General features: G+C 40.0%; 1 protein-coding gene across 4 annotated transcripts in view; it reads left to right on the top strand.

Annotated features, from left to right (window-relative positions):
* Positions 1-8412: 8412 nt before the first annotated feature.
* Positions 8413-25599, top strand: part of ALG6 (ALG6 alpha-1,3-glucosyltransferase) — a 56001-nt gene continuing 38814 nt past the window's right edge. For 3 of the 4 annotated variants that reach the window (XR_007136122.1, XM_047788818.1, XM_047788821.1), the window contains exons 1-2: positions 8413-8523; positions 13732-14015. Coding sequence is in view for 3 of the 4 variants with exons in the window: in XM_047788818.1 (XP_047644774.1) it covers positions 13934-14015 (82 nt within the window). In the remaining variant the exon portion in view is untranslated. Of the gene's footprint in view, positions 8531-13731; positions 14016-25599 lie in introns of all 4 variants that reach the window. The other variant, XM_047788819.1, reaches the window with a different exon arrangement.

Below are 25599 nucleotides of genomic sequence, written 5' to 3'. Positions count from 1 at the left end.
TTTCTGTACATTTCTTTTCCAAACCTGTAATTAGCTATTTCTCCAGTGATCCTCCATTCCTTTTTAGCAAAAATGGTGTTTCAAGACCACAATCTGTGTGCTAAGGCTGCTCATTGTTATTGAGTTGGTCTTTGTTTTTAGTCCTTTCAGTAACAGGAGCTAGAAAATGTTTTCTATTTTCTCCCTCCCTCTTTCCCTTCCTCCTTCCCTCCCCTTCTCTCTTCCTCTCTCTCTTCCTTTCAATAATTAAGTAAAATAAACTGAGTTCATGTTAATATTTAATTTCTGTCTTACACCTTTTACCTTTCATCTTTCCCACACCAAGAATTCTTGCATCAAAATACCAGGGTGATAGAATCTGAATATCACATAAATCTTCATTTTCTTTATTACACTTTACATATACAGTAGTCTTAGAATAATAATACTAATCCTAATGCCATCAACACAGTTACTAACAACAATCATTTTATTTTTTTTAATAGATCTTTTTTTCTTAGGGTATATTGCACTTGGGATACATTGTTACATTACTGTGTTTTAAATTCTTGGGGAGTTCACTGGTGGTCTAGTGGTTAGGATTGGGTGCTTTCCACTGCTGCAGCCCAGGTTCAGTTCCTGGCCTGGGAACTGAGATCCCACATCAAGCCACTGCACTATAGTACTCAATAAATTAGATACATAGATAGATAGATAGACAGACAGACAGACAGACAGACTGTCACTTGGAAATAGTTATTCTCTTTGTAGTTGAGCCACTGATTGGACATACATTTAAGTTATTTCATTTCATTCTATTTCTGATTTTTAGGGGTTTATTTTTTCCCTAAAAATAGTTTTAGTTTTGTAATTTTGTTTTATAATTAATTCAGTCTTCCTTCCTTTCTTTCTTCTTTCTTCCTTCCTTCTTTCTTTCTTTCTTTCTTTCTTTCTTTCTTTCTTTCTTTCTTTCCTTCCTTCCTTCTTTCTTTCTCTCTCTCTCTCTTTCTCTCTTTCTCTCTTTCTTTCTTTCACTTTTTAGGGCTGGACCAGTGGCATATGGAAGTTCCCAAGTTAGGGGTCAAATCAGAGCTACAACTGCCAGCCTACGCAATAGCAACACCAGATCTGTGACCTATACCACAGCTCACGGCAACGCCAGATTCTTAACCCAGACAGACTCTTAATCAGGGCCAGAGATGGAACCCAAATCCTCAAGGATACCACTCAGGTTTATTACCACTGAGCCACAATGGGAACTCCTTCCCCCCTCATTTTTATTTTTATTATTATTCTTTTTTGTCTTTTGGGGTTCCGTTTTTTTTTTTTTTTTTTTTTTTTTTTTAGGGCCGCACTCGCAGCCTATGGAGGTTCTCAGGCTAGGGATCTAATCAGAGTTGTAGCCACTGGCCTACGCCAGAGCCACAGCAATGCCAGATCCAAGCCACGTCTACCACCTATACCATAGCTCACGGCAACATGGGATCCTTAACCCACTGAGCGAGGCCAGGGATTGAACCTGCAACCTCATGGTTCCTAGTTGGATTCATTTCCGCTGCACCACGATGGGAACTACCCCCTCATTTTTAAAGTTTTATTGAGATATGGTTGATTTACAAGGTTGTAATAATTTCTGCTGTACAACAAAGTGATTCAGCTATACATATACACACATCCATTCTCTTTCAGATTCTTTCCCCACATAGATTATCAGAATATTGGGTAGAGTTCTCTGTGCTATACTGCAGGTCCCTGTTGGCCAATCATTCCACATATCTCAGTGTGCATATGCCAGTCCCAAACTCCCAGTCCAACCCTCTCCGCACCCTACCTGTCCCCTTTGGTAACCACAAGTTTTTCAAAGTCTATGAGTTACTAACTTAATTTTCTCTAAAAATTTTTTTTTTCTTTTTATGGCCACTCCTGAAGTATATGGAAGTTCCTGGGCTAGAGGTACAATTGGAGCTGCAGCTGCAGGCTTATACCACAGTTTGTGGAAACACGGGATACTTAACCCACTGAGTGTGGCCAGGGATCGAACCCACGTTCTCACACACATACACACTATGTCAGATTCTTAACCCGCTGAGCCACAATGGGAACTCCTAACTTAATTTTCCAATTCATAATCATACTGAGGATAGTTATCATCAATATTTTTCCTGTTTTATTGTTGTTTTTTGTTTTGTTTTTTGGTTTTTGTGCCATGCTTACAGCATACAGAAGTTCTCAGGCCAGGGATTAAACCCATGCCATAGCTGCAACCCAAGGCACAAGAGTGACAATAGCAGATCCCCAATCTGTTGAGCCACCAGGGAACTCCAATATCTTGTCTTTTTTGTGTGCAAAAAAATGAAAATAACTTGAAAATGAATAAAAATAACTAAGATCCATATTTAATTATATTCCTGACATCTATTTGTTGTATTTCTTAGGGAAATTACACAATGTCTCAAACCCACATTTCCAACAAATGTGTTTCATGAACCACTGTAGGATGGGATGTGGGAGTTGAGGTGGATGTGGGGATAGGATTCCATGGTGACATGAGTATGAAAATTCTATAATCTCTTGGAGACTCGTGATTAAATAACAGATAAAAGGCTCTGAGAAACCTATAGTAAGGAATCCTTTTTATTTTATCTTTAAAATTTTTTTTTTTTTACTGAACCTGTGGCATGCAGAAGTTCCCAGGCCAGGGATGGAACCCATGCCACAGCAGTAACCACAGCCACAGTAGTGACAACACCAAATCTTTAAGCCACTGAGCCACCAGGGAACTCTAGGAATCCTTTTGAGATTTGCGTAACCCATTGTTTTCGAACTTGTCTCTGTATCAAGAGATTGTCCTCTTACTTTTTTTTCCTTTTTTTTTGAAGGGGAGGGGGCATACTCTTGGCATGTGGAAGTTTCCAGGCTAGAGACAGAACACATGCCACAGCAGTGACTCAAGCTGCTGCAGTAACAATGCTGGATCCTTAACCCAGTGTACCACAAAAGAACTCCCCCACCCCATTTTCTTCTTTTTAGGGCCAAAACTGCAGCATATGAAAGTTCCCAGGCTAGAGGTTGAATCGGAGCTGCAGCTGCTGGACTACACTACAACCAAAGTAATGTGGGATCTGAGCTGCATCTCTGACCTGCACAGCAGCTTGGGGCAATGCCAGATCCTTAACCCACCGAGCAAGGCCAGGGATCAAACCTGCACCCTCATGGGTATTAGTTTGGTTCTTACCCTGCCAAGCCATGACGAGCATTCTCCCCTCCCTTTTTTTGACAATAATTATCCCATTGAGTGACAGTTCCATGGGATATACTTTGGGGAATGGTGCTCTCCAAGTTTTCTTTTATGTCCAAAGGGGATATTAATAACTTTTCTACCATTTTCTCAGGATTATTGTGAGGATCTAGTGAATTGGATATGAGCAGCATTTAGCATATGAGACAATTACTTTGCCAATGGCCGCATAGAAATTTGGAGGTTTGGAGTTCCCATGTGTCTCGGCTGTAATGAATCTGACTAGTATCCATGAGGACGTGGGTTCGATCCCTCACCTAGCTCAGTGGGTTAAGGATCCAGCATTGCCATGAGCTATGATGTAGGTTGGCAGCTGCAGCTTTGATTTGACCACCAGCCTGGGAAATTTCATATGCTTCAGGTGTGGGCCTAAAAAGGCCAGGAAAAAAAAAAATTGGACGTAAACTCTAACTCTTTGCTACTTAGGTGGACTTAGTACCTGGAGAAGGCAAAGGTATGATGAAACCTGAAGATTTTAGAAGAACGGAAAGTGACATACAAAGGTCAACTGAGAAAGATGTACGGATAGGAAAAAAAATCTATTTCAAAGAACAGCTATGATTAGGAGTTCCTATCATGGCTCAGCAGTAACGAACTCGACTAGTATCCATGAGGATGAGGGTTCAATCCCTGGCTTCACTCAGTGGGTTAAAGGATCAGGCACTGCCGTGAGCTGTGCTGTAGGTAGGAGACATGGCTCAGATCTGGCATCGCTGTGGCTGTGGTGTAGGCCGGGGGCTACAGCTCCTATTCAACCCTAGACTGAGAACTTCCAAGTGCCGTGGATTCGCCCCTAAAAAGACAACAACAAAAAGAACAGCTATGATTAGATGCATTGTTTTCACCTAGAATCACTGAAGTCCTGGGCCTGATATAGAAAAAGGCTTGTTTTCTTAGTGGGTGCAAGAGATCTAGGAAAGGGACTAGAAACTACTATAAAAGTATGATTTGTGTGAGGAAGTTCACTTTGCTCTTTGCGTACTGGTTTGTTAGGGTTGCCATACAGAACCAAGGACTGGGTGTCTTTAACAACAGAAATTTATATTCTCATACTTCTGGAAGCTACATGTCCCAGATCAAGGTGTCAGGAGGGTTAATTTCAGTTCCACTTAGTGCAGATGCATTGTCTCTGGTTTCCAGGTATAGGAAGTAGGAATTTCTGATTCCTAGACTCCTCTTGTCACAAAATCCATCTCAGAAACCTGAGGATACCAACTTCAGGCAATCAGAGGAAAGGGGTGGGATCCTAGCCAAGGTCCTTTTTATCCACCAGACCACAAGAAAACTCTGTGCTAAAAGTTTCTAAAGTAGGGAGCTCAAGGAAAAGACTGACCTCAAATGTTCATTGCAGCACTATTAGAGGAAAATACAAACCACTCAAATGAACCATCAATAAGAAATGGTATGAGGGGGGGAGTGGGATGGGTGGGGAGTTTGGGGTTGGTAGATGCAAATTATTACATTTAAAATGGATAAGTAATGGGGTCCTACTGTAAAATACAGGGAACTATGTCCAGTCTTTTGGATCAGAACATGATGGAAGTTGGTATAAAAAAAAGAATATATATATATATGTATATATATATGACTGGTCACTTTGCAGTATAGCAGAAATTGAAGGAACATTGTAAATCAACTATACTTTAATAAAAAATATTTTAAAAATTTAAAAGAAAGGAGTTCCCATCGTGGATCAGTGGTTAACGAATCCAACTAGGAACAATGAGGTTGTGGGTTCAATCCCTGGCCTTGCTCATTGGGTTAAAGATGCGGCGTTGCTGTGAGCTTTGGTGTAGGTCGCAGACGTGGTTCGGATCTGGCATTGCTGTGGCTCTGGCGTAGGCTGGTAGCTACAGCTCCGATTAGATCCCTAGCCTGGGAATCTCCATGTGCCGCAGCTGCTGCCCTAGAAAAAGACAAAAAAAAATTTTTTTTAATTAAATAAAATAGATAAACAAAGTCCTACTGTATAACACAGGGAACTACATTCAATATCCTGTGATAAACCATAATGGAAAAGAATATGAAAAAGAAGATATATACACGTATAACTGAATCACATTTCTGTAGAGCAAATCAACACAACACTGCAAATCAACTACATTTCAAAAGAATGCATTTAAAATAAAATAAAAACTAAGTAAAAAAATGAAATGGTAAATTGAAGTTATTTTGATTTCTAGGAATGCTCATCCACAGACACAAAGACTGAATTACTTGTATTCATGTTGATAGGAAAAAAAAAATCTCCCTGTACAATATAAAGTGAAGTTAAAAAAGAAAAAAAAAAAGGTGTGGAGTTCCCATCATGGTGCAGCGGAAATGAATCTGACTAGTAACCATGAGGTTTTGGGTTCGATCCCTGGCCTCGCTCAGTGGGTTAAGGATCCGGCATTGCTGTGAGCTATGGTGTAGATCACAGACGTGGCTCGGATCTGGTGTCGCTGTGGCTCTGGTGTAGGCCTGTGGCAACAGCTCCGATTAGACCCTTAGCCTGAGAACCTCCATATGCTTCGGGTGCGGCCCTAAGAGGACAAGAGACCAAAAAAACAAAAAAACAAACAAACAAACAAAATTATCAGCAGGGTTGGTTTCTTCTGAAACTTCTGTCCTTGGCTGTAGATTGCCATCTCCACGTCTTTACATTTCCTTCTGCATGTGGGGATGTCTGTGGCCAAATCTCCTCATAAGGATACTAGTTGCACTGAATTAGGGTCTACCTTAATGATCTCATTCGCAATGTGTTTACTGAGCATCTGTTTCGTATAGAGAGGCACTGAACATTCAGAAGTGATAGTAGCTAGTGGAGGAAAAGAGCAGGACTAGGTATATAGATGCAGTGGTGGGCAGTTCAGTGATGAATTAGAGGCTCTAAAGTTCCTTCCACATTTTAAGCACCAGCTTTGTCCTAAATACTATGCCAGGAGCTATTGAGGTCGGAGGAAGTAAGCAGAGAACTAACACTAACTGTTATCATTTGAAGATAGATCTTTTATCACATACTGATGTTTCTGAAATTAGATGTGTTTTACAATCTTCACTAGTTTAGATGGGAACTTGTGTTTTTCTTAGTGGTGCATAGGATAATGGTGTTTCTTAGAACAGATAGCCAATTAGATTTAATAAAACATGACGTTTGGTCTGCCAAACACAGTTCTTGTTCACAAAATGCTTAATATTTATGATCTTGTGATGTAAGATGTACTGGATTTCCTCCTAGCCATGTAATATCCTCATCATCTTGCCTTTTTCCCCTTCGACTTAAAAATGTGGGCACTCAAGTATGATTGTCTATTTTTCTTCCGTACTGTCTCCATCATTCTTCAGCCATATAAAAGATGTTCATAACTCTATCTTCAGCCCCAACTTCTTTTCTGGGCTCTGATTCACATCTGGTACTTGAATATTAACTACTTTGTTGTCTTGATGTCACCTTGAATTTAATACAATACACCTTATTTCTCTTCAAGACATCTTCTCCTCCAGGCTTCCCTATATCTTGGTTCTTCTGCTCATTCAGACTTGAAGCCATGCTTCACTTTCTCTTCCCCTTTGTTTCACTTCTACACATTTATTTTGTGACTAATATACCAAGACTTGTATATTCTTCCACTTGTCCTGATCTCTTCCTTTCCAGTCCCACTATTGCCATCTCAGTCCAGGCCCATGCATGGACTACCATAATGATTTCTGCCTCTCCCTCTGATTTATCTTATCCATTACCACTATTTAAATTTTCTAACACTTTACTGTACACTTGCTAAAAGTCATTACACACTAAGTCATTCAATGGCCTCTTAGTGATCACTGAATAAATTCTGAACACCACAACCTGGCACTCCAAACTCTCTACAATTAGTCCTTTCCAGCTTCTTCACCCACCATCTAAACTAGAGGAAATGTTTAGCACTTTCCAATTGCCACAACTTTGTCTGCAGTCCTACTCCCATTTTCCTGGCTTATGTAAGCCAGGCTTTCCTTCAAAGCTCATGTGATTTCTCCAGGGAAAGCATTTCCTGATAGTTTTTGGTTTACGGTGAACCCTCTTCTTTGAACTCCTACAGGACTTAATGCATATACCAGTAATCTGACGTTCACATCTGTTTCGTTTTATCCTTTTCTCCATGAAAATGTCTTTCCAGTGAGAATGAAATCTGTTGAGAACAGGGGCTTGGCCATAGTTTTCCATATTTCCAGGGCCAGCGTAGTATAAAATTTTAGATTTGGAAGTTTACCTAGCCCACTCATTCATTTCACAGATGAAGAAACCAAGATCCAGAGAGTTGTTCAGATCCACTTAGAATAAAGCCATAGTCATGGCCAAACATTTGCTGATATCTATGAATTATAAATTAGGGGGATTGATTTATACAGGATTCAGAAGGGGGCGGGGAGCTTAGGGCATTCTCTCACTAGAAGGGAATGTGGTGTTTTTGTTTGTTTTGTTTTGCTTTGTTTTTGGCCGCACTCGTGGCATGTAGAAGTTCCCAGGCCAGGGATCAAACCTGTGCAGCAGTTAGGACCTGCGCCATAGCTGTGGAAACGCCAGATCCTTAACCCGCTGTTCCACATGGGAACTTCCGGGAATGCGGTTATTACCTGCAAGTTTGGGGACAGGTGATCCAAGCTGCCTGATGCAGAACGTGTGATGCACTGGAGAGCAGGCAGGGCTGTTCTTCTGCATCATTTACAGGCTCCGGAGAATGCTTGGACGTTCAATACCGTTTCTGTTATGAAGAGACTTCTCAGCTTAATACCTTCTTCGCAGGCATGTAGCTTGAAGAAAGTGAAGCAGGTTGGCTTTCTGGCACCTCGAGGGCACTGGCCCAGAGGACGATCTCCCACTCATTGGTGCGGACTAGCCAAGGGCTGTCCACTCTATGAAGCGAGCCAAGACGCGCCCCTGACAGGAATCCGTGGACTAAGCAGCCGCTCAGGCCTTGGCCGCGATCCCAGGAAAGAAGAGCAAGGGGCTTTCCACCTGCCCCAAGCCTCACCCGGGCCGCCAGGCCTCTCGGGTTCCAGCCGCTCCAGTACCGCCTCTGAAGCTGCCTACTTCCTCACCACGCCTTTTCCCCGCCCCTCCCCTCACGCTCGACGGGCTCGCTCCCGCGGCGGGCGCGCGGGCGGCGCGCGAGCACGCGGACGTAGAAGGAAGGCCAACAGGGCACTCCGCCGCGGGGGCGAGCGCGCAGGCGCCTTCCTACCCGCTGCGGCGCGAATTCCCAGGTTCAGCGCTCTGCAGGGTAAGAGGTCGGTTCTTGGGGCTCTGGAGCGCCGGGTCGAGGTTCGGAGGGTCTGGGGGCTGGCCAGCGGATTATTGGCCCCATTCCACTCAGAGAACGGCGCACTAGGCCTCCCCAGCCCAGCCCGCAGGCTCGCTTGGGGGTCAGGTGAGGGACGTGGTGACGGTGGTGCGACCCTGGACTGGAGCGGCTTGGCAGCCTCGTTCCTATGGTCCCTGAGGGTGGGGCCCGCCGGGGAAGGGGAGAGAGCCATCCGGAAGGGTCCCTTTGGCGACACCTGCTACCCTGGAGTAGCAGCACTCCCTGGGTGTGGTGTCCACCCTGAGGGAAGGACCTTTCAGACTAAAAGGAACAAATTCGGCCCTGGGAGGTGGACGGCCGACTTTTCTGTCTGGACGCACCCTCGGGGCAAAGTAGGACTGAAAACTCTTCTGTCGCCTGCGTGGCAATTCCGTGGTTCGAGAATGGGTTAGGAAGTTTAAAAAAAAAAGTATTTTGCTTTACATAAGGGAAACGTAATAAAGTACCCTTTTTACGGTTCAAGGATAGGAGATTGCCTAATAGCCTCAATAGTATCTTTAACCACAAAGGACTCACGAAGATTTCCATTCAGCATATATTTTTGAGTACCTGCTTTCCGCCAACTTTGTGAAGGATCCCTGCTTGCCTGGAGCTTATATTCCAGTTGACAAATAAATGTAAATTCCTTTTGGAATTTAACATATATACAAGAAGATACAGTATACAAGAAGATACAGTACACAAATCATAAGTTCTAAATAGTCGATGTATTATTAAGTAAACACATCTTTTAACCACCGTTCAAATCAGGAGACAAAATTCACGCATCTTCTCCGAAGACCTTTCTGGAGACCACTCCCGATCATCATCCCGTATCTTCCCCAAAGTTTATCTCTTTCTTGATTTCTAACACCATAGATTAGTTTTGTCTATTTATGAGCCTTTTGTAAATGGAACCATATAATATGTTCTTTAGTGTCTAGCTGGTTGTTGGTGGTTTTTGTTTTGGTTTTTTTTCTTTGGCTTTTTAGGGCATATGGAAGTTTCCAGGCTAGGGGTCCAATCAGAGCTGCAGCTTCCAGCCTACACCACAGCCACAGCCACGCAGGACCCTAGTGGTGTCTGTGGCCTACCCCACAGCTCAGGGCAATGCCAGATTCTTAACCCATTGAGGTAGGCCAGGCAGGGATCAAACCCACATCCTCATGGATACTGGTGGGGTTCGTTAACCCCTGAGCCCCGGCAGGAACTCCAGTGTCTAGCTTTTTAAACTCAAAATTGTGTTTGTAAGATTGTTTCATGTTGTGTGAAATATATTTTCTGATAGTGAAAAGAATTGGGAAGAAGAAGGTAATGGTACAGATGGTAAGAAGTGGAAACCTTAGTAGGGGGGTCAGGGATCAACTTTCTGAGGGGCTGACTTGAGAAATGACAAAAAATTTGCCAGGGAGCTGGCTCTAGAGCATTCCAAGCAGAGGGGAGAGAAGTGGAAAGGGGCTGAGGTATGAATGAAACAGACCTTGTGGGAAAGTGAGAGGAGATGAAGTTGGAGAGGTAGGCAGGGTCTTAGGTTGAGGTATTTAGATTTTATTCTAAGCCTAATAGATGTCAGAAAGAGATGTTTCTGATATTCTTCAGTTCCTAACATCAGCCACTTGTGGAGGATGGGCCTACACCTCACTCATTAAAGAAAACCCACAAGGAGTTCCCGTCGTGGTGCAGTGGTTGACGAATCCGACTAGGAACCATGAGGTTGTGGGTTCGATCCCTGCCCTTGCTCAGTGGGTTAACGATCCGACGTTGCCGTGAGCTGTGGTGTAGGTTGCAGATGTGGCTCGGATCCCGTGTTGCTGTGGCTCTGGCGTAGGCCGGAGACGACAGCTCCGATTGGACCCCTAGCCTGGGAACCTCCATATGCCGCGGGAGCGGCCCAATAAATGGCAAAAAGACAAAAAGAAAAAGAAAAAAAAGAAAACCCACAAAAGCAGCAGTGCATGGCAACTGTTGGGGAGTAGGGTAACATGTTGAGACATCAAATCATCTTTCATATTGTCAAGATTTGTATTAACTTATACACATAATATGCATCCAAAATCAGATTCAAAACACTGTTTAGAAATTAATTATCTACTTTCCACTCTAAAACTATTCTTCTCAGGTAGTTTGCTTAGCTTCTGATTGAACCTATTAAAGAGGAACTCTTTTCTCAAGGAGAAGCTCATTTAATTTTTGGGCAGCTCTCGTTGTTAGAAAAGCTTTCCTAATATTTAAAATCGGTCATTAGTTCTGGGTCCATATGGAACTGATAATTATTTATTTATTTTCATGGCTGCCCTTACGGCCTATGAAAGTTTCCAGGCCAGGGACTGCATCTGAGCCTCTGCTGCAACCTATGCCTCAGTGGTGGCAACACTGGATCCTTAACCTCCTGTACTGCAGTGGGAATTTCTGTTTATTATCTGTTGCCTCCCTTTAGTACTCAAGCAGTTAAATTTTTTTTTTTTTTGCCACCAAACTCCGATTTTTTTCATTTATAATGATTTTTATTTTTTCCATTATAGCTGGTGTACAGTGGGCTGTCAATTTTCTACTGTACACCAAGGTGACCCAGTTACACATACAGGTACACATTCTATTTTCTCACATTATCATGTTCCATCATAAGTGACTGGACATAGTTCCCAGTGCTATACAGCAGGATCTCATTGCTTATCAAGCAGTTAGTTTTTTCATTTTTTTTTTTCACATGTAACTGCAAGACTTTGGATTTACTTGAATTTATCCCTGTAATGATTTCTAGAGTTAAATTTGGTCTAACATAGATGTCCAAATCTTTTTGGGGATAATTCTTTCATCTGTCAGCTGTTCTGCTATTGCGCCCTTAAAAACTCGCTCAGCATGTTATGAGTTCAGCATTATATTCTTTTTAAGGTCATGATTTTTTTTTTTGCTTTTTAGGCCTCCACCCGCAGCATATGGAAGTTCCCAGGCTAGGGGTTGAATCAGAGCTCTAGCTGCTGGCCTCAGCCACAGCCACAGCAACGGCGGGATCCCAACTGTGTCTGCCACCTACACCATAGCTCATGGCAATGCCAGATCCCCAACCCACTGAGCGAGGCTAGGGATCGGACCTGCCTCCTCATGAATACTAGTTGGATTCATCGCCACAAAGGGAACTCCCATGATGATTTTTTAAGTGTCATTAGTTGTCTTTTTTTTGTTACTTAAGGTTCTTGGGGAAGTACTTAAATATGATTATCTGAAACTGTGGATAATTGGTTTAAATGGGTCTTATTAGTGATTTAAATTTCTAAGACGGAATATTAGTTAAGCTGAATTTTAAATCCAGAAATTAGTATTTGTAAAAATCAATTTTAAACTTGATATCTCAGCAGAAAATAGAATGATGTATTGCAGTGCAGAAATATTTAGTGCAGCATGTTGTTAAAAGGGACTTTTTGGGACTGAAAAAGGATTTGAAAAGTTTATAATGGCCTGTAAACTGTGTCAAACCTGGAATCAACATCAGAAAGTTACTTAATTTTTCCTTTACCTTGCCTCTGTGATAGAATTTCTAGTAAACAGTGGTGCATCAAAGGTAGATGCAATAGGAGAGAGGAAAGAAAAAGGCAATTTATATAAACGAAATTTGAATAACATATTCACATAACCTCATTAAATGCTTCGAATCATTCTACCTGGTTGAGGTGCTTGACTTACTAGTTTTAGAGTTGTCCCTTGCTATTTTTAAGTAGGAAAATACTTTTTGTGTGTGTGTGTGTGTGTGTGTGTGTCTTTTTAGGGCCCCACCACTGCATGTGGAGGTTTCCAGGCTAGGGGTCTAATCAGAGCTACAGCTGCCGACCTACACCACAGCCACAGCAACCCCAGGTCCTTAATCCACTGAGTGAGGCCAGGGATTGAATCTGCAACCTCATGGTTCCTAGTGAGATTAATTTTCACTGTGCCACAATGGGAACTCTGGAAAATACTTTTTTGACCAGTACATGGAATGTGCCAGTTCTTCCCTAAAAATTTCAGTTGATTTATTAATTCTATTTTTCTGAAAGTATTTAAATTAAGTTATATCCTGTGGGTAAAATGGCTCACAATTTTTCAGATCTTTTTAGTTTTAAACCTCTAAGGAAAAAAGTAAGAAATAATGAAGCATTTAAGTGTTAATTGTATTTTACTGCTTTTGTATTTTCTCCTAAGAGTTGGGGCTATTACTGATTCTTGCAAAGGTGGATTCTCAAGGATGGAAAGTTGGTGTAGTTAGTGCAATTTTGGAAGAAAAGAAGTAAAAATCAAACTACATAAATTAGGGAGTTCCTGTCATGTCTCAATGGAAACGAATCTAGCATCCATGAGGACAAAGGTTTGATCCCTGTCCCCGCTTAGTGGGTTAAGGATTTGGCGCTTCTGAGCCGTGATGTAGGTCAAAGACATGGCTCTGATCCCGTACTGCTGTAGCTGTGGCCTAGGCCGGGGCTGCAGCTCTGATTCAACCCCTAGCCTGGGAACCTCCATAGGCCATAGGTTTGGCCTTAAAAAGACAAAAATAAACAAACAAAAACTATATAAATTACTTTTGTGGAAGATTTTCTCAAGCTAAATAGAAAGATACCAGAAAAAATTCCTCTTTCTCTGTATACCAAAGGTAAAATCATCCCTTTATCATTGTAGTCTTGTTTTTACCTATCGGTGAAAACTCACTATTTAGAGCTGACTTGCTATCTGCATATCTCTATTGTTTTTCTTCACTCAGAAATAATTTCCTTGTAAGAGCAGATCCTTAATGTGTCATTAGACCTGTGGAGTCTTATTTAATAGGGAGAGCTGCCTTTTTGTTGTTGTTGTTAATGACTTAAATTCTTCTATAGTAGGTCAATGTTAGGAGGCAAATTAAAAAAAAACAAAACAAAAAACTGTTCTCTGTTGGTAAAGGAGCAAGTGAATTGGCTTCAGGTATGTGTCTTGCTGCACCCATAGCTGCTGCCCCGGTGGGAAAGCTACCTTTTGAGGTACATTCCCTAACTAGAGGAGTAGGGAATAAGGAACTTGAAACTATCCCCTTTCCCGGATTCCCGCCTCTCCACCCCCCATCTTTCTACTTGGTTTAATAGGTTTGTTGTTGTAGGTACTATGATCAGCTAAATCTTGATATCTTTTTTTTTCCCCCTCCAGGCTACTTCTTCATAGACATAAAAATCAATATTTAGCTGTTTGGAAACGAAGCACCACTTAAAATCCTCTCAAACTCCTAATTCCAAAGAACTGGTAACATTTTTCTGATCAAGAAAAGAAGTAACTGACTGCATGTTAAAAGTATTCCAGCATTGGTCCTGTTTTTTATTTTTTTTTCTCTCCTTAAATTTGAAGAAGAAATATGGAGAAATGGTACTTGATGACAGTTGTGGTCTTAATAGGACTAACAGTACGGTGGACAGTTTCTCTTAATTCTTATTCAGGTAACACATTTTTCTGTTTAAGATAGATAAATATTAAAAAAAACTTTTTGTTTGTTTTTGGGGTTTTTATTTTTTGGTAGTAGTTTACAGTTTTCTGACAAGGACAGAGGTGAATTCAGGTCTTATTAGTATAGTCAAGAAAATACACTTAAACAACTAATTCTAATAAAAAGAATTTAGGAGTTCCTGCTGTGGTACATGGGATCAGTGGTGTCTCTATAGCACTAGGACACAGGTTCCATCATTGGCCGGGCACAGTGTGGTTAAAGGATCACGAGTTGCCACAGCTGTGGAGTGGGTCACAACTGTGGCTTGGATCTGATCCGATTCCGGGCCTAGGAACTCCATGTGCCAGGAGGTGGCCAAAAATGGAAAAAAAAAAAATCAAAAGAATTTGCGTAAGAGCTAAATAGAAGCATGAGCTTTATGATATGAGAAAATAAAGATGTCTTCTAATTGGGAAGATGACAAATTGAGAAACAGTTATGTATTGACACTGAAGAGAGAAATGAGCTAGTACTTCAAAGGGGAACAGACTTAAAGGAGGCTTCACTTGTTTGTTTGGGGTAGAGAAGGCATGTTACTATGTTGACAGGAAGAAACCAGTGGAGGAGAAGATTGGGAATAGTGTGGGGGAAAGGAAGAGGGAATTGAGTGTGGTCCTAGAGACTGGGGATGGGATTAAATTTAACCTTGCGAGTATTTATTTAATACCTCTCATGTTCCATGTAATATGTTAAGTGCTAGAAATATAAGGTGAACATGCAATTCTTAAAGAGCCCACAATTTTTTTTTTGTCTTTTGTCTTTTTGGGGCCACTCCCGTGGCTCATGGAAGTTCCCAGGTTAGAGGTCCAATCAGAGCTGTAGCTGCTGGCCTACGCCAGAGCCACCACAACGCTAGATCAGAGCCGTGTCTGCAACACCACAGCTCATGGCAATGGGCAAGGGCAAGGGATTGAACCTGCAACCTCTTGGTTCCTAGTCAGATTCGTTTCCCCACGACCGGAACTCCTAAAGAGCCCACATTTTAGTAGATAAGTAGTGTCTGTGTACTGTGATAATTATAATGTTGAAATATGTGTGAGGTTCAAAGGTACAGAAATGAATGATCAGGATGTAGTAGAGAAAACTTTTTCAGAGAAGATGATACTAGAGTTCAAGTTTTGAAGGAGAAGTTGGAATTTGCTAAGAAATGAAATGGGGAAGGTATTCTAGACAGCAGCACATATGTAAAGACATGTAGGTGACCTGAGAGTATGGTTATAATTATTTAATATTGGGTATCATAAAAAGAAGAAACAAAAAATGAGGAGGATTGCTAGAGATTTGGCTATACAGTTAGCTTGGGAAATTATTTGTGTTTTATAAAAATAGCTTAATAACTTTTTTTTTTGTCTTTTTAGGGTGGCATCTGCAGCATATGGAAGTTCCCAGGCTAGGGGGTTGAATTGGAGTTATAGCTGCCAGCCACAGCCACAGCAACATCAGATCCAAGCCTCATCTGCGTCCTACACCCTGGCTCATGGCAATGCTGGATCCTTAACCCACTGAGCGAGGCCAAGGATAGAACCCACATCCTTATGGATACTAGGGTTCGTTACTGCTGACCCACAGTGGGAATTCCCACACATATGTCTTTTTTAAAAATCAGATTGTTAAAGTCCTTTGAAAAACCCTGTTGGAATTTTGATTGGAATTATATTCTATACCATTGATTAATTTGGGGAGAATTGGCAATCATTACCATAATAGGGCTTCTAGTTATTAAGATGGTGTTTATCCATTTATTTAAGCCTTCTTTAATGTCTTTCAACAAAATTTTGTAGTTTTCTACATAAAGGTGTTATACATCCTTTCCTAGATGTAGCCCTAGGTATCGTTTAAATTTTTTCTTCCTCATCATTGTAGATGGTATTTTTTTAAAAATTTCTTTTCTAAATGCTTGTTGCTGGGATATAAAAATGTGGTTTATTTTTTTCTGTATTTGGCAACCTTCCTAAACTTATAATTCTAATAGTTTTTATGAGTTACATTTTGGGTTTTCTATGTAAAATAAAAGCGATCCTTGAATAAGGACAGTTTTTTTTCTTTTTTTCTCTTTTTTTTCTTTTCTACTCCCTACCTTTTTTTTCTCCTTTTTTTCTTAATAGTAGGACCTTAAGTATTGAAAAAAGTAATGATTCAGGCGTTTTTATGTTGTGTCTAATTTTAGTGGGTGCTTTAATTTATCATTGAATATGTTTTTGTTCTTTCTAGCATTGAACCAACCTTGCATTTCTAGAATAACTCTATTTGTGCTATATTGTATATTCTTTTAAAAAGTATATTGCCAGATTTGGCTTATTAATATTTTATTTATGATTTTAACATCTATGCTCAGAAATAAAATTGGTCTGTAATTTTACTTTTTTATTTTAATTTTTTTGGCTGTGTCTGTGGCATAAAGCAGTTCCTAGGCCAAGGATTAAAGCTGGGCCACAGCAGTGACCTGAGCAACAATAGTGACAACACTGAATCCTTAACCCACTAGGCCACCAGGGAACTCCCAATTTTACTTCTTTAAATACCTTTATCAGATTTGTTATCAGGGTTGTGCTAGCCACCTGAAATGAATTAGGGAGAATACCCTCTTTTCCTAAAATCTGGAGTAGTGCTCAAGTTTGAAATTGTTTGTGCTTTATTTTTTTTCTGTCTTTTTTTTTTTTTTTTTTTAGCTGTTTCTTGGGCTGCTCCCTCGGCATGTGGAGGTTCCCAGGCTAGGTTCCTAGTCGGATTCGTTAACCACTGAGCCACGACGGGAACTCCTGTTTGTGCTTTAAATGCTTGGTTAGAACTTACTAGCAAAAGTATTTGGAACTGGAATTTTCTTTGTGGGAAATACATAATGATTTAATCTTTTAATGGTTATAGGTCCATTTGGGCTATTATTTATTCTTGATTTATTTTATAATTTGTATTTTTAAAGGAATTTACCCATTTTACCTGATTTTTAAACTATGTTGGGAGTTCCCGTCGTGGCGCAGTGGTTAACGAATCCGACTAGGAACCATGAGGTTGCGGGTTCGGTCCCTGACCTTGCTCAGTGGGTTAACCATCCGGCGTTGCCGTGAGCTGTGGTGTAGTTTGCAGACGCGGCTCGGATCCCGCGTTGCTGTGGCTCTGGCGTAGGCCGGTGGCTACAGCTCCGATTGGACCCCTAGCCTGGGAACCTCCATATGCCGTGGGAGCGGCCCAAAGAAATAGCAAAAAAAAGCCAAAAAAAAAACTATGTTGACATAAAATTATTCATGTTTTCTTAACTTTTATATCTCTGCTGTATTACTGGTTATGGTGCCTTTTTCATTTCTCATATAGTTTAAGTTGTTTAATTAAAAAAATAAGACTTATTAGACATTTATTGATTTTATCAGAATTTCAAAGAACTAATGTGAGTTTTGCTTTTCCTCTCAATAATATATTTCGATTCATACTATTAGCTGTTTAGCCAAATGCTTTAGCTCATTAAGTTGCAGTCTCTCCTTTCTAATTCAGTCACTTAAGCTATAAATTTCAAGTACCACTCTACAGGTAATATTTTCTACTTTCTATGTGGTTATGCTTTGAATTATGAGTTAATGTGGAAGTATATCTTAAAATCTTAACTATTTAGGCTTAAAAATTATCTTGATATTTTTAATTTAATTGCATAGTAGAAAGAGAATCTTTATATATGAGACTAATTCTTTGAAATGTGTTGAGACTTGGCCTAGTATATGATCAATATTTGTTAATGTTCTGTGTGTCTTTAAAAAACTATAGGCTCTCCAGTGACAGTCTGCACATATCCATTTACTCAATATCAATTATTTTGATGCCAAATTTTTACATTTTTGCATATTGATCTACCATTTATTGAAAGAGCTGCAGTTTCTCTTTGAATTTTATCAATTTTTTTATTATTTTATTTTTTATTTTATTGTCTTTTCTAAGCCCGCACCCGTGGCATATGGAGGTTCCCAGGCTAGGGGTCCCATCAGAGCTGCCAGCCTATGCCAGGGCCACAGCAACATGGGATCCGAGCCGCGTCTGCATACACCACAGCTCACGGCAATGCCGGATCCTTAACCCCCTGAGCGAGGCCAGGGATCGAACCCGCAACTTCCTGGTTCCTAGTTGGATTCATTAACCACTGAGCCACGACTGGAACTCCAAATTTTATCAATTTTTGTTTGTATATTTCGAATCTGTATTATTAGGTGATTAGAATTTTTTCCTTGTGAATTTTTCCCTTGAATTTCATGACATCACTGTTGTGTCTGTTTATTTACAGTAATGCTTTTGTCTTAAAGTCTGTTTTCTCTAAAACTAATATAGCTATTCTAATTATTTTTAGGCTACTTTTTGCTTGGTGTATCTTTTTCTATTCTTTTATTCTCTACCTCTGAAGTCCTATGATTTAAATCTGTCTAGCCATTTCCCCTCCCTAATTCTGCTTTCTCTCCTCTACTGGTTTGGAAGCTATACTTTATTTTGTTCTTTCGGGGCTTAGTTTGGAGATTTTCACATACACATTTAACTGCACAAAATCAAAAATTCATATTTATATTTGTATCCTCTTGTTGAAAACATAAAGACCTTGGAACATTTTAACTCTAGAGTTTTAAATCTTGATATCTTGCCCCAAATTAAAATGTTATTATTCTAGGATTTTAGTTCGTGATTTTAGCTATTAGTCATTATTGTTTTATACAATTACTTAGTTTTGCCTTTGTTTTCTCTGCTTACCTTCCTTCTTACATAGTACATCTTCCTTTGAGATCATTTCCTTTCTTCTTGAAGTACCCATCTCTGGGAGAGGTGGTTTTTTTTTCTGTGTTTTTTTTTTTAAAGTGAGTCTTGTTAGCAAACTCCAGTTTTTTTCTGAAAATACCTTAATTTTGCTATTTGTCATAAGGTTTTTCTGGGTATAGAATTCTGTATTGATAATTTTTTTCTCATCTACAGCCATACCACCCTGAATGCACCTGATCTTGTCTGATAATTTTTTTCTCCTAATATTTTGAATATTTCTTTTTGTTGTCTTTTAGTTTCTGTTGTGGATGTTCAGATATCAGCTGTTATCTTAATTGTTATTCCTTAGTAAGCAATTTGCTTTTCTCACTGAAATTTCACTATGATATGTCTACATGTGAATATTAAAAAATTTTTTCCTCTTAGGATTTTCCGGGATTTTTGACTCTAAGGAATGGTACCTTCTCTCTGTTTAGAAATTACTCTCTCATTGTTTCCTCTCACTCTTTTTCTTTCTTGTAGAACTCTGGTTAGATGTATGTTATATCTTTGTTCTTTTAATCATTCAACTCACGTTGTGCCAAGGGTAAGTGGTATAGCAGAACATAAGATAAACAATTTCTTCACCTCATTGACTTTATAATTTTGTTATTTCTTCAAATATTGCATCTCCCTTATTTCTCTTCTCCTTGTGCAGACTCTTACTAGATAAATGTTGGGTCTTTCATTCTCTCCTCTGTATCTCATATTTTCCACCTCATAGTTTCTTCATACTGCTTTCTGCTTTCTTTATAATCATCATATATGCCTTCCTGTTCATTACTTTTCTCTGTAGCTCTTTTTTTTTTTTTTGGCTTTTTAGTGCTGCGCCTGTGGCATATAGAAGTTCTTAGGCTAGGGGTTGAATTGGAGCTGCAGCTGCCAGCTCCCTCCACAGCCACAGCAATGCAGGATCTGAGCCACATCTGCAGCCTATTCCACAGCTCATGGCAATGCCTGATTCTTAACCTACTGAGCGAGGCCAAGGATAGAACCCACATCCTCATAGATACTAGTTGGGTTCGTTAACCACCGAGCTACAGTGTGAACTCCCTCTTTAGCTGTGTTTAATCTTTTTTTTTTTTTTTTTTTAACTGTCTATTGTATTTTAGTGTCTTATTTGGCTTTGCGTGTGGCATATGGAAGTTCCCAGGCCAGGCATCAAACCCACACCACAGCAGCAACCTGAGCCAGTGCGGTTACAATGCCAGATTCTTAACCCATTGCGCCACAAGGGAACTGCTGTTACTGAGTTTTAAAATTTCAGCTATTACATCTTTAATTTCCACAACTTCTACTTGTTTCCTTTTTCTTTTTGATCGCTTCTGATCATCTTGTTCTCCAACATATTCTCAGTGTCTTCTCATAGCTTTAAACATACTAATCATGCTTACTTTATATTCCCTATCAGAAAATTCTTTTATCTGCCATCTGATTTCATGGTTTGTTGTTTCTGCTGACTCTTGCTCATAGTATTTTGTTTTTGCATGGGTTTAGTGATTTGTTAAAATTATGAGCTCATGTTATGTAGAGCTTTTATCTGTGGGAATTCTTTGAGGTCTGAGTTTACTGTGTGTTTCTCCACGGAGTGTATGGATTGCCTCCCACCAGGCTCCTGAGGCACCAAACTAAATTCTTATTTTAAGATTTCTTTGTCGAATACTTTATGTGAATTCAGACTCCAAACGGTGAATGCAGGCTTATGGTTAGGAATTTTCAGGAGACTTCTTTTTTCCTATACTACCAAGAGCCAAGAGATACTTCCTACTGTCTTTGACATCTCCTCAAAGGCTTTGTGTTTTTAATCCTAGTGTAAATTTCTCTGAACTTAAATTCCTACTTGTTTAAGTACGAGGCTTTGCCTCATTACGTGGAGCTCTCAGTATCTAGGCTATAGACCACCAAAGCTCATCAGATACCCCCAGGACAAATGCTTACTCTTCTGGATCTATACTTTATTTTTCTTTGTTTCTGGCCTCTGAGGAATTCTAAGGAGTTTTGTTGCTAATTCAGCCATACATTAAAATCAAGTATGTATAATATATAAAACAAAATATTAAAAATTGGATACTTTTCCTGTACTGGAGGTGCTTTTCTGTCCTTCTAAGTCTGTCATGTTGCTAAAAACTAGTTTCATCTGTATTTATTTATTTATTTTTTGAAGCTGCACTGGTTATTTTGAGGTTCATAAAAGGTTGGTACAAAAAATGACTGAAGCCACATAGTTGGGAGCATCTGTAGTGCAAGAAAACAGTCTAACCACTGATCATCTTCACAGAGAAGGGGGAATGATTAAAGGAAATTGGGAAGGGAGTTCCCATTGCAGCTTAGCGGTAATGAACCTGACTAATACCCTTGAGAATGGAGGTTCAATCCCTGGCCCTGCTCAGCAGGTTAAGAATCCGGTGTTGCCGGGAGCAGTGGTGTAGTTTGCAGATGCACTCAGATCTGTCATTGCTGTGGCTGTGGCTCTGGCATAGGCCAGCAGCTGCAGCTCTGATTCAACCCCCAGTCTGGGGACTTTCATATGCTGCAGGTATGACCCTTATTTAAAAAAAAAAAAGAAAAAAAAAGAAACTGAGAAGATATCATGTAGGATCAGAGCCTGGAGAAATTGTTATCCTGGAAGCCAGGAAACTGGAATTTTAAGAAATAAAGACCAGTCAACAGTGTCAAGTTCTAGATATGTCAAGTTGAATGAAAATTAAAAATAAAGGATTACTAGGAGGCCATTGTGAGCCTCCTGATTCCCAAATCATAATGAACTAGTGTTGCCAGAATTCTGCTTCTGTCTGCCGGTGCTGAATTGAAACGCAGAGACAGAGTTTTGGGTAAAGGAGAAAAGAACTGCAAGGAGTTTTATAGTAAACAAGAAGAAAGCAGGTTTTCAGATAGGAAGCTGGATTGGGACGAACATGCATTCTTCTTCCTTTGGGGGAATCTTAGTCATTAAAGCTGAAGTCAGGAGATCTTGGTGTGATCATGATGGTGGTCTTCTGGTTATTGCCCGGAATCGCAGTGCTTGTGATTAGGACATACTGATCAGAGATTAGAACAGACTAGGAAAGTTTCTGAAAAACATCGTGTGCTAATAATCTGCAACCCACAGGCAATTATGCTCAGGATGCCTAATCTTTAGCTTATGGGTGATGGTGTTTAGGATGCAATTAAGCCAGGGAGAAGGACAAAGAAGGACTCTGAACTGTTCAATTTTAAAGTATTCATTTCCAAAAGAAGCATAAGGAGTACACCTTTTCTCTTAGGTGAATAAGATGCCTGTATTATTTTTATGTGTATCCCTTGAGAGGGAACCAAGATCCTGCCCCAAGGCTGTACTATTATTGCTTGACTGTTCCTCCCTTCCCTGATGAGCAACTGTCTGAACCCGTCCCTAGGCGCTCAGGGAAGGTCACGGTGGCTGAAGGAGGCCTATTTCCTAAGAACAGGAAATGGGAGACACAGAAAGGCTTTTGCGCCCAGGAGTGCCACAGGGCCGTGCTTAGTTTCACGAGGACTAAATGGGAGATAACACGGAGACGCAGCAACTTTTAGGAAGTTTGTTCGTGAATGGAAGGAGGGAAGAAGGGAGTTAACTGGTACCTGGAATGGGGTAAGGAAGGCTGAGGAAAAGGCCAATTAAAAGTTGTCATGTGAAATGTGTAATTTGCGTTACCTTTACTTTCAATCCGTATCGTCCTTTGGATAGTCATTCCCTTTTCTTCCTTTAGCACTGAATTACTCCTGATCTTATTTAGTTTGCAGTCCTGTGTTTGTCTTCTAATTTTCCTTTAGTTTTCTAATTTTGACAGACTCTAAAACCTAAAATCAGGGTATTGGGTTTTATAATATAAATTATAAATAGTACAGTTTAAAAATCACACCGGAGTTCCCATTGTGGCTCAGTGGTTAACAAATCCGACTAGGAACCATGAGGTTGCAGGTTCGATCCCTGGCCTTGCTCAGTGGGTTAACGATCCGGCGTTGCTGTGAGCTGTGGTGTAGGTTGCAGAAGCAGCTCGGATCCCGTGTTGCTGTGGCTCTGGCGTAGGCCGGACGTGGCTACGGGTCCGATTCGACCCCTAGCCTGGGAACCTCCATATGCCGAGGGAGCGGCCCAAGAAATGGCAAAAAAGACCAAAAAACAAAACAAAACAAAAAACCCCACCATTTCAGTACTAGTGATGTATATAATCAAATACATAATGAGAATCAAGTAGAGGACAGCACGCATGTGTAATGCTTTTCTGTCCCTGTGGCCTACATCCATTCCTTATTCTAACACTTCTCTCTGAAAGTCTGAGTTGATTCAGTTACTTCCCTCATCTGGAAAGCAGGACTCCTGCTACTCATTTTGTTGGACAATAGTAGAATATTTGTATGCATCTTTTGTAGGTGGTTGTTATATATTTTTGTCATTTTTCAGATGAGAAAAATAAAAATGCTGAACACTGAGAAAAATGGTGATTCTCTCAGAGTTCTGAACCCCCATCACAAAGAGTAACATTTAAGGTTCATATGTGAGGAACTTCTGTCTCTTAGGAGGCCGGGAGGATTAATGAATGAGTGTAACATCTTTGATTCTGCTGAGGTTATTTTTTTTTCCTGCTATTAAAATACCTTTTTTTTTTTTTGGTTATAATTTGTTTTTAACATGGTTATTTTGGTTTTGCTTTTTGTTTTTCTTGTTTTAAGATTGTAAGTAGAAAGTGCTGGAATGAGGAAGCTCTGGGGAATTATTATGGAAAATTTTAGTCAAATTCTTTTCTCTTACATTGTGTAAAATTTCAGTGTAAAGCAATTAGTGTGTATTGTTATCAAAGAAACTACTTGTTTTTTAAATTCTAAATAGTTCAGCAGTTAATAAAATGAACATATAAGTGGTGCTTAAGCCTATTTTCCTAAGAATGAGACAAAATTGAAGCTTCGTAATTATATACTAATAAGTTTTCTTTATATAATTCTGAATCTCATGTAAATGAATTTGTAGAATTAAGCACAGTGAAAGGAATCCTTTTTGCCCTTCCCAAGTGAAGCTCCCATAGGTACAGTTGGGTTGTCCTTCTGGGTTGCTTTAAGGGCACTTTAGCAGTTTTAAAAACTTAAGTACTAATTTCATAGCCAGTGTCAGCTGAATTTATTGAAGTAGGTCAGACTCTGGATAGAAACTTGTTTCTCAACCCTAAAGAGAGTCATTATCCATTCTTCTATTTGTTAGAGAATGGTAATAAATTCTTCCATTGACCACAAGTCTAGAGCAATTTCAGAAAATCCAGATAGTTGGATTTTTCAGGTATAGGAAATTACTTAAGATCCTCTATGGCTTTTATTATCCCAGTGGACTGAAAACAAACAAATAGAAACAAAACAAACAAAAATCAACTCCTTTCTCCCCATAGATAATAGTTGTTTTCTTAAAAAGAGAAAAGTATACACACCCCTCCACACACATCTATAAAATGCTGTACAGAAATGCAATTAATTCATTGGGGAGTTATTTTCCTTTTTTTTTTTTTTAATTATAGGTTAACCTTCCCATCTTGTTCAGCTACTTAAGCAAGTTTTAACTGAAAGTATATGCCTAGCAATATATTTCCTTTGAACTCTGGAAAATCACATTCTATGTCCATAGGATCTAAAATTCTTCTTTGAGTAGCAATCAGAAAATAGTATAATCATGTGATATGATTATATGATTATATGATACTCAAAACGTAAGTATTAAGAGAAGTCAATAATTATCAATATGTTTTTAATTTATAGGGGAAGTTTTCGTGGAGAGTGTTGCCATTGGGATAGTTCTTAAAGGTTGGATATGAGTTGATAGAAGAGATATATGAGTAGAGAATAAGCAGCATAAACAGAGACTTGGGATTTCAAAATATCAGGCAGTAACTTAAAGATGTTTTGAGGCAAGAACTAATATATGGGCATTATGTTAAAGTAGCCTTGGCATAATTAATTGGTCTGCTATCCAAACTGCTTAGTGTTGCACTTTTAGTAAATAGAAAATCAGGGACTCAATAATTCAAATCTTGGAGTTCCTGCAGTCGTGCAGTGGGTGAAGAGTCCAACTGCAGGGACTCAGGTCACTGCAGAGGTCTGTGTTTGATCCCCAGCCTGACATAGTGGGTTAAAGGATCCAGTGTTTTTGCAGCTGTAGTGTCAGTCACAGTTGCAGCTTGGATGTGATCCCTGGCCCAGGAACTTCCACATGCCATGGGTGCAGCCACAAAAAAAATTCAAATCTTTTGAACTTAAAATCCTTGCTATGTCACACTGATAATATTAATATCCTTGCTATGTCATCATTAACTGATAATATGCTAGGTGTAGTTACATCCTGAGAATACAGAAGTGAGCAAGATATGGTATTTTCTTCTTCTTCTTCTTTTTTTTTTTTGTCTTTTTGTCTTTTTGTCTTTTCTAGGGCCGTACCCACGGCATGTGGAGGTTCCCAGGCTAGGGGGTCTAATCGGAGCTGTAGCCCCTGGCCTACACCAGAGCCACAGCAACGCAGGATCCAAGCCGCATCTGCAACCTACACTACAGCTCATGGCAACGCTGGATCCTTAACCCACTGAGTGAGGCCAGGGATCGAACCCTCAACCTCATAGTTCCTAGTGGGATTCATTAACCACTGAGCCATGATGGGAACTCCTCAAGATGTGGTATTTTCTAAGAAGGACGGGATTGGTTGTGTCTGTGTGTGTCTGTATCCATGTGTCCATGTACTGTGGGTAATTCCTTGTTGGCAGTCACTCAACATGTATATG

This window comes from Phacochoerus africanus, chromosome 8 (genome assembly GCF_016906955.1).
Source record: "Phacochoerus africanus isolate WHEZ1 chromosome 8, ROS_Pafr_v1, whole genome shotgun sequence".
In the NCBI taxonomy this organism is placed as follows: domain Eukaryota; kingdom Metazoa; phylum Chordata; class Mammalia; order Artiodactyla; family Suidae; genus Phacochoerus; species Phacochoerus africanus.
This window is presented reverse-complemented; position numbering and strand designations above follow the sequence as displayed.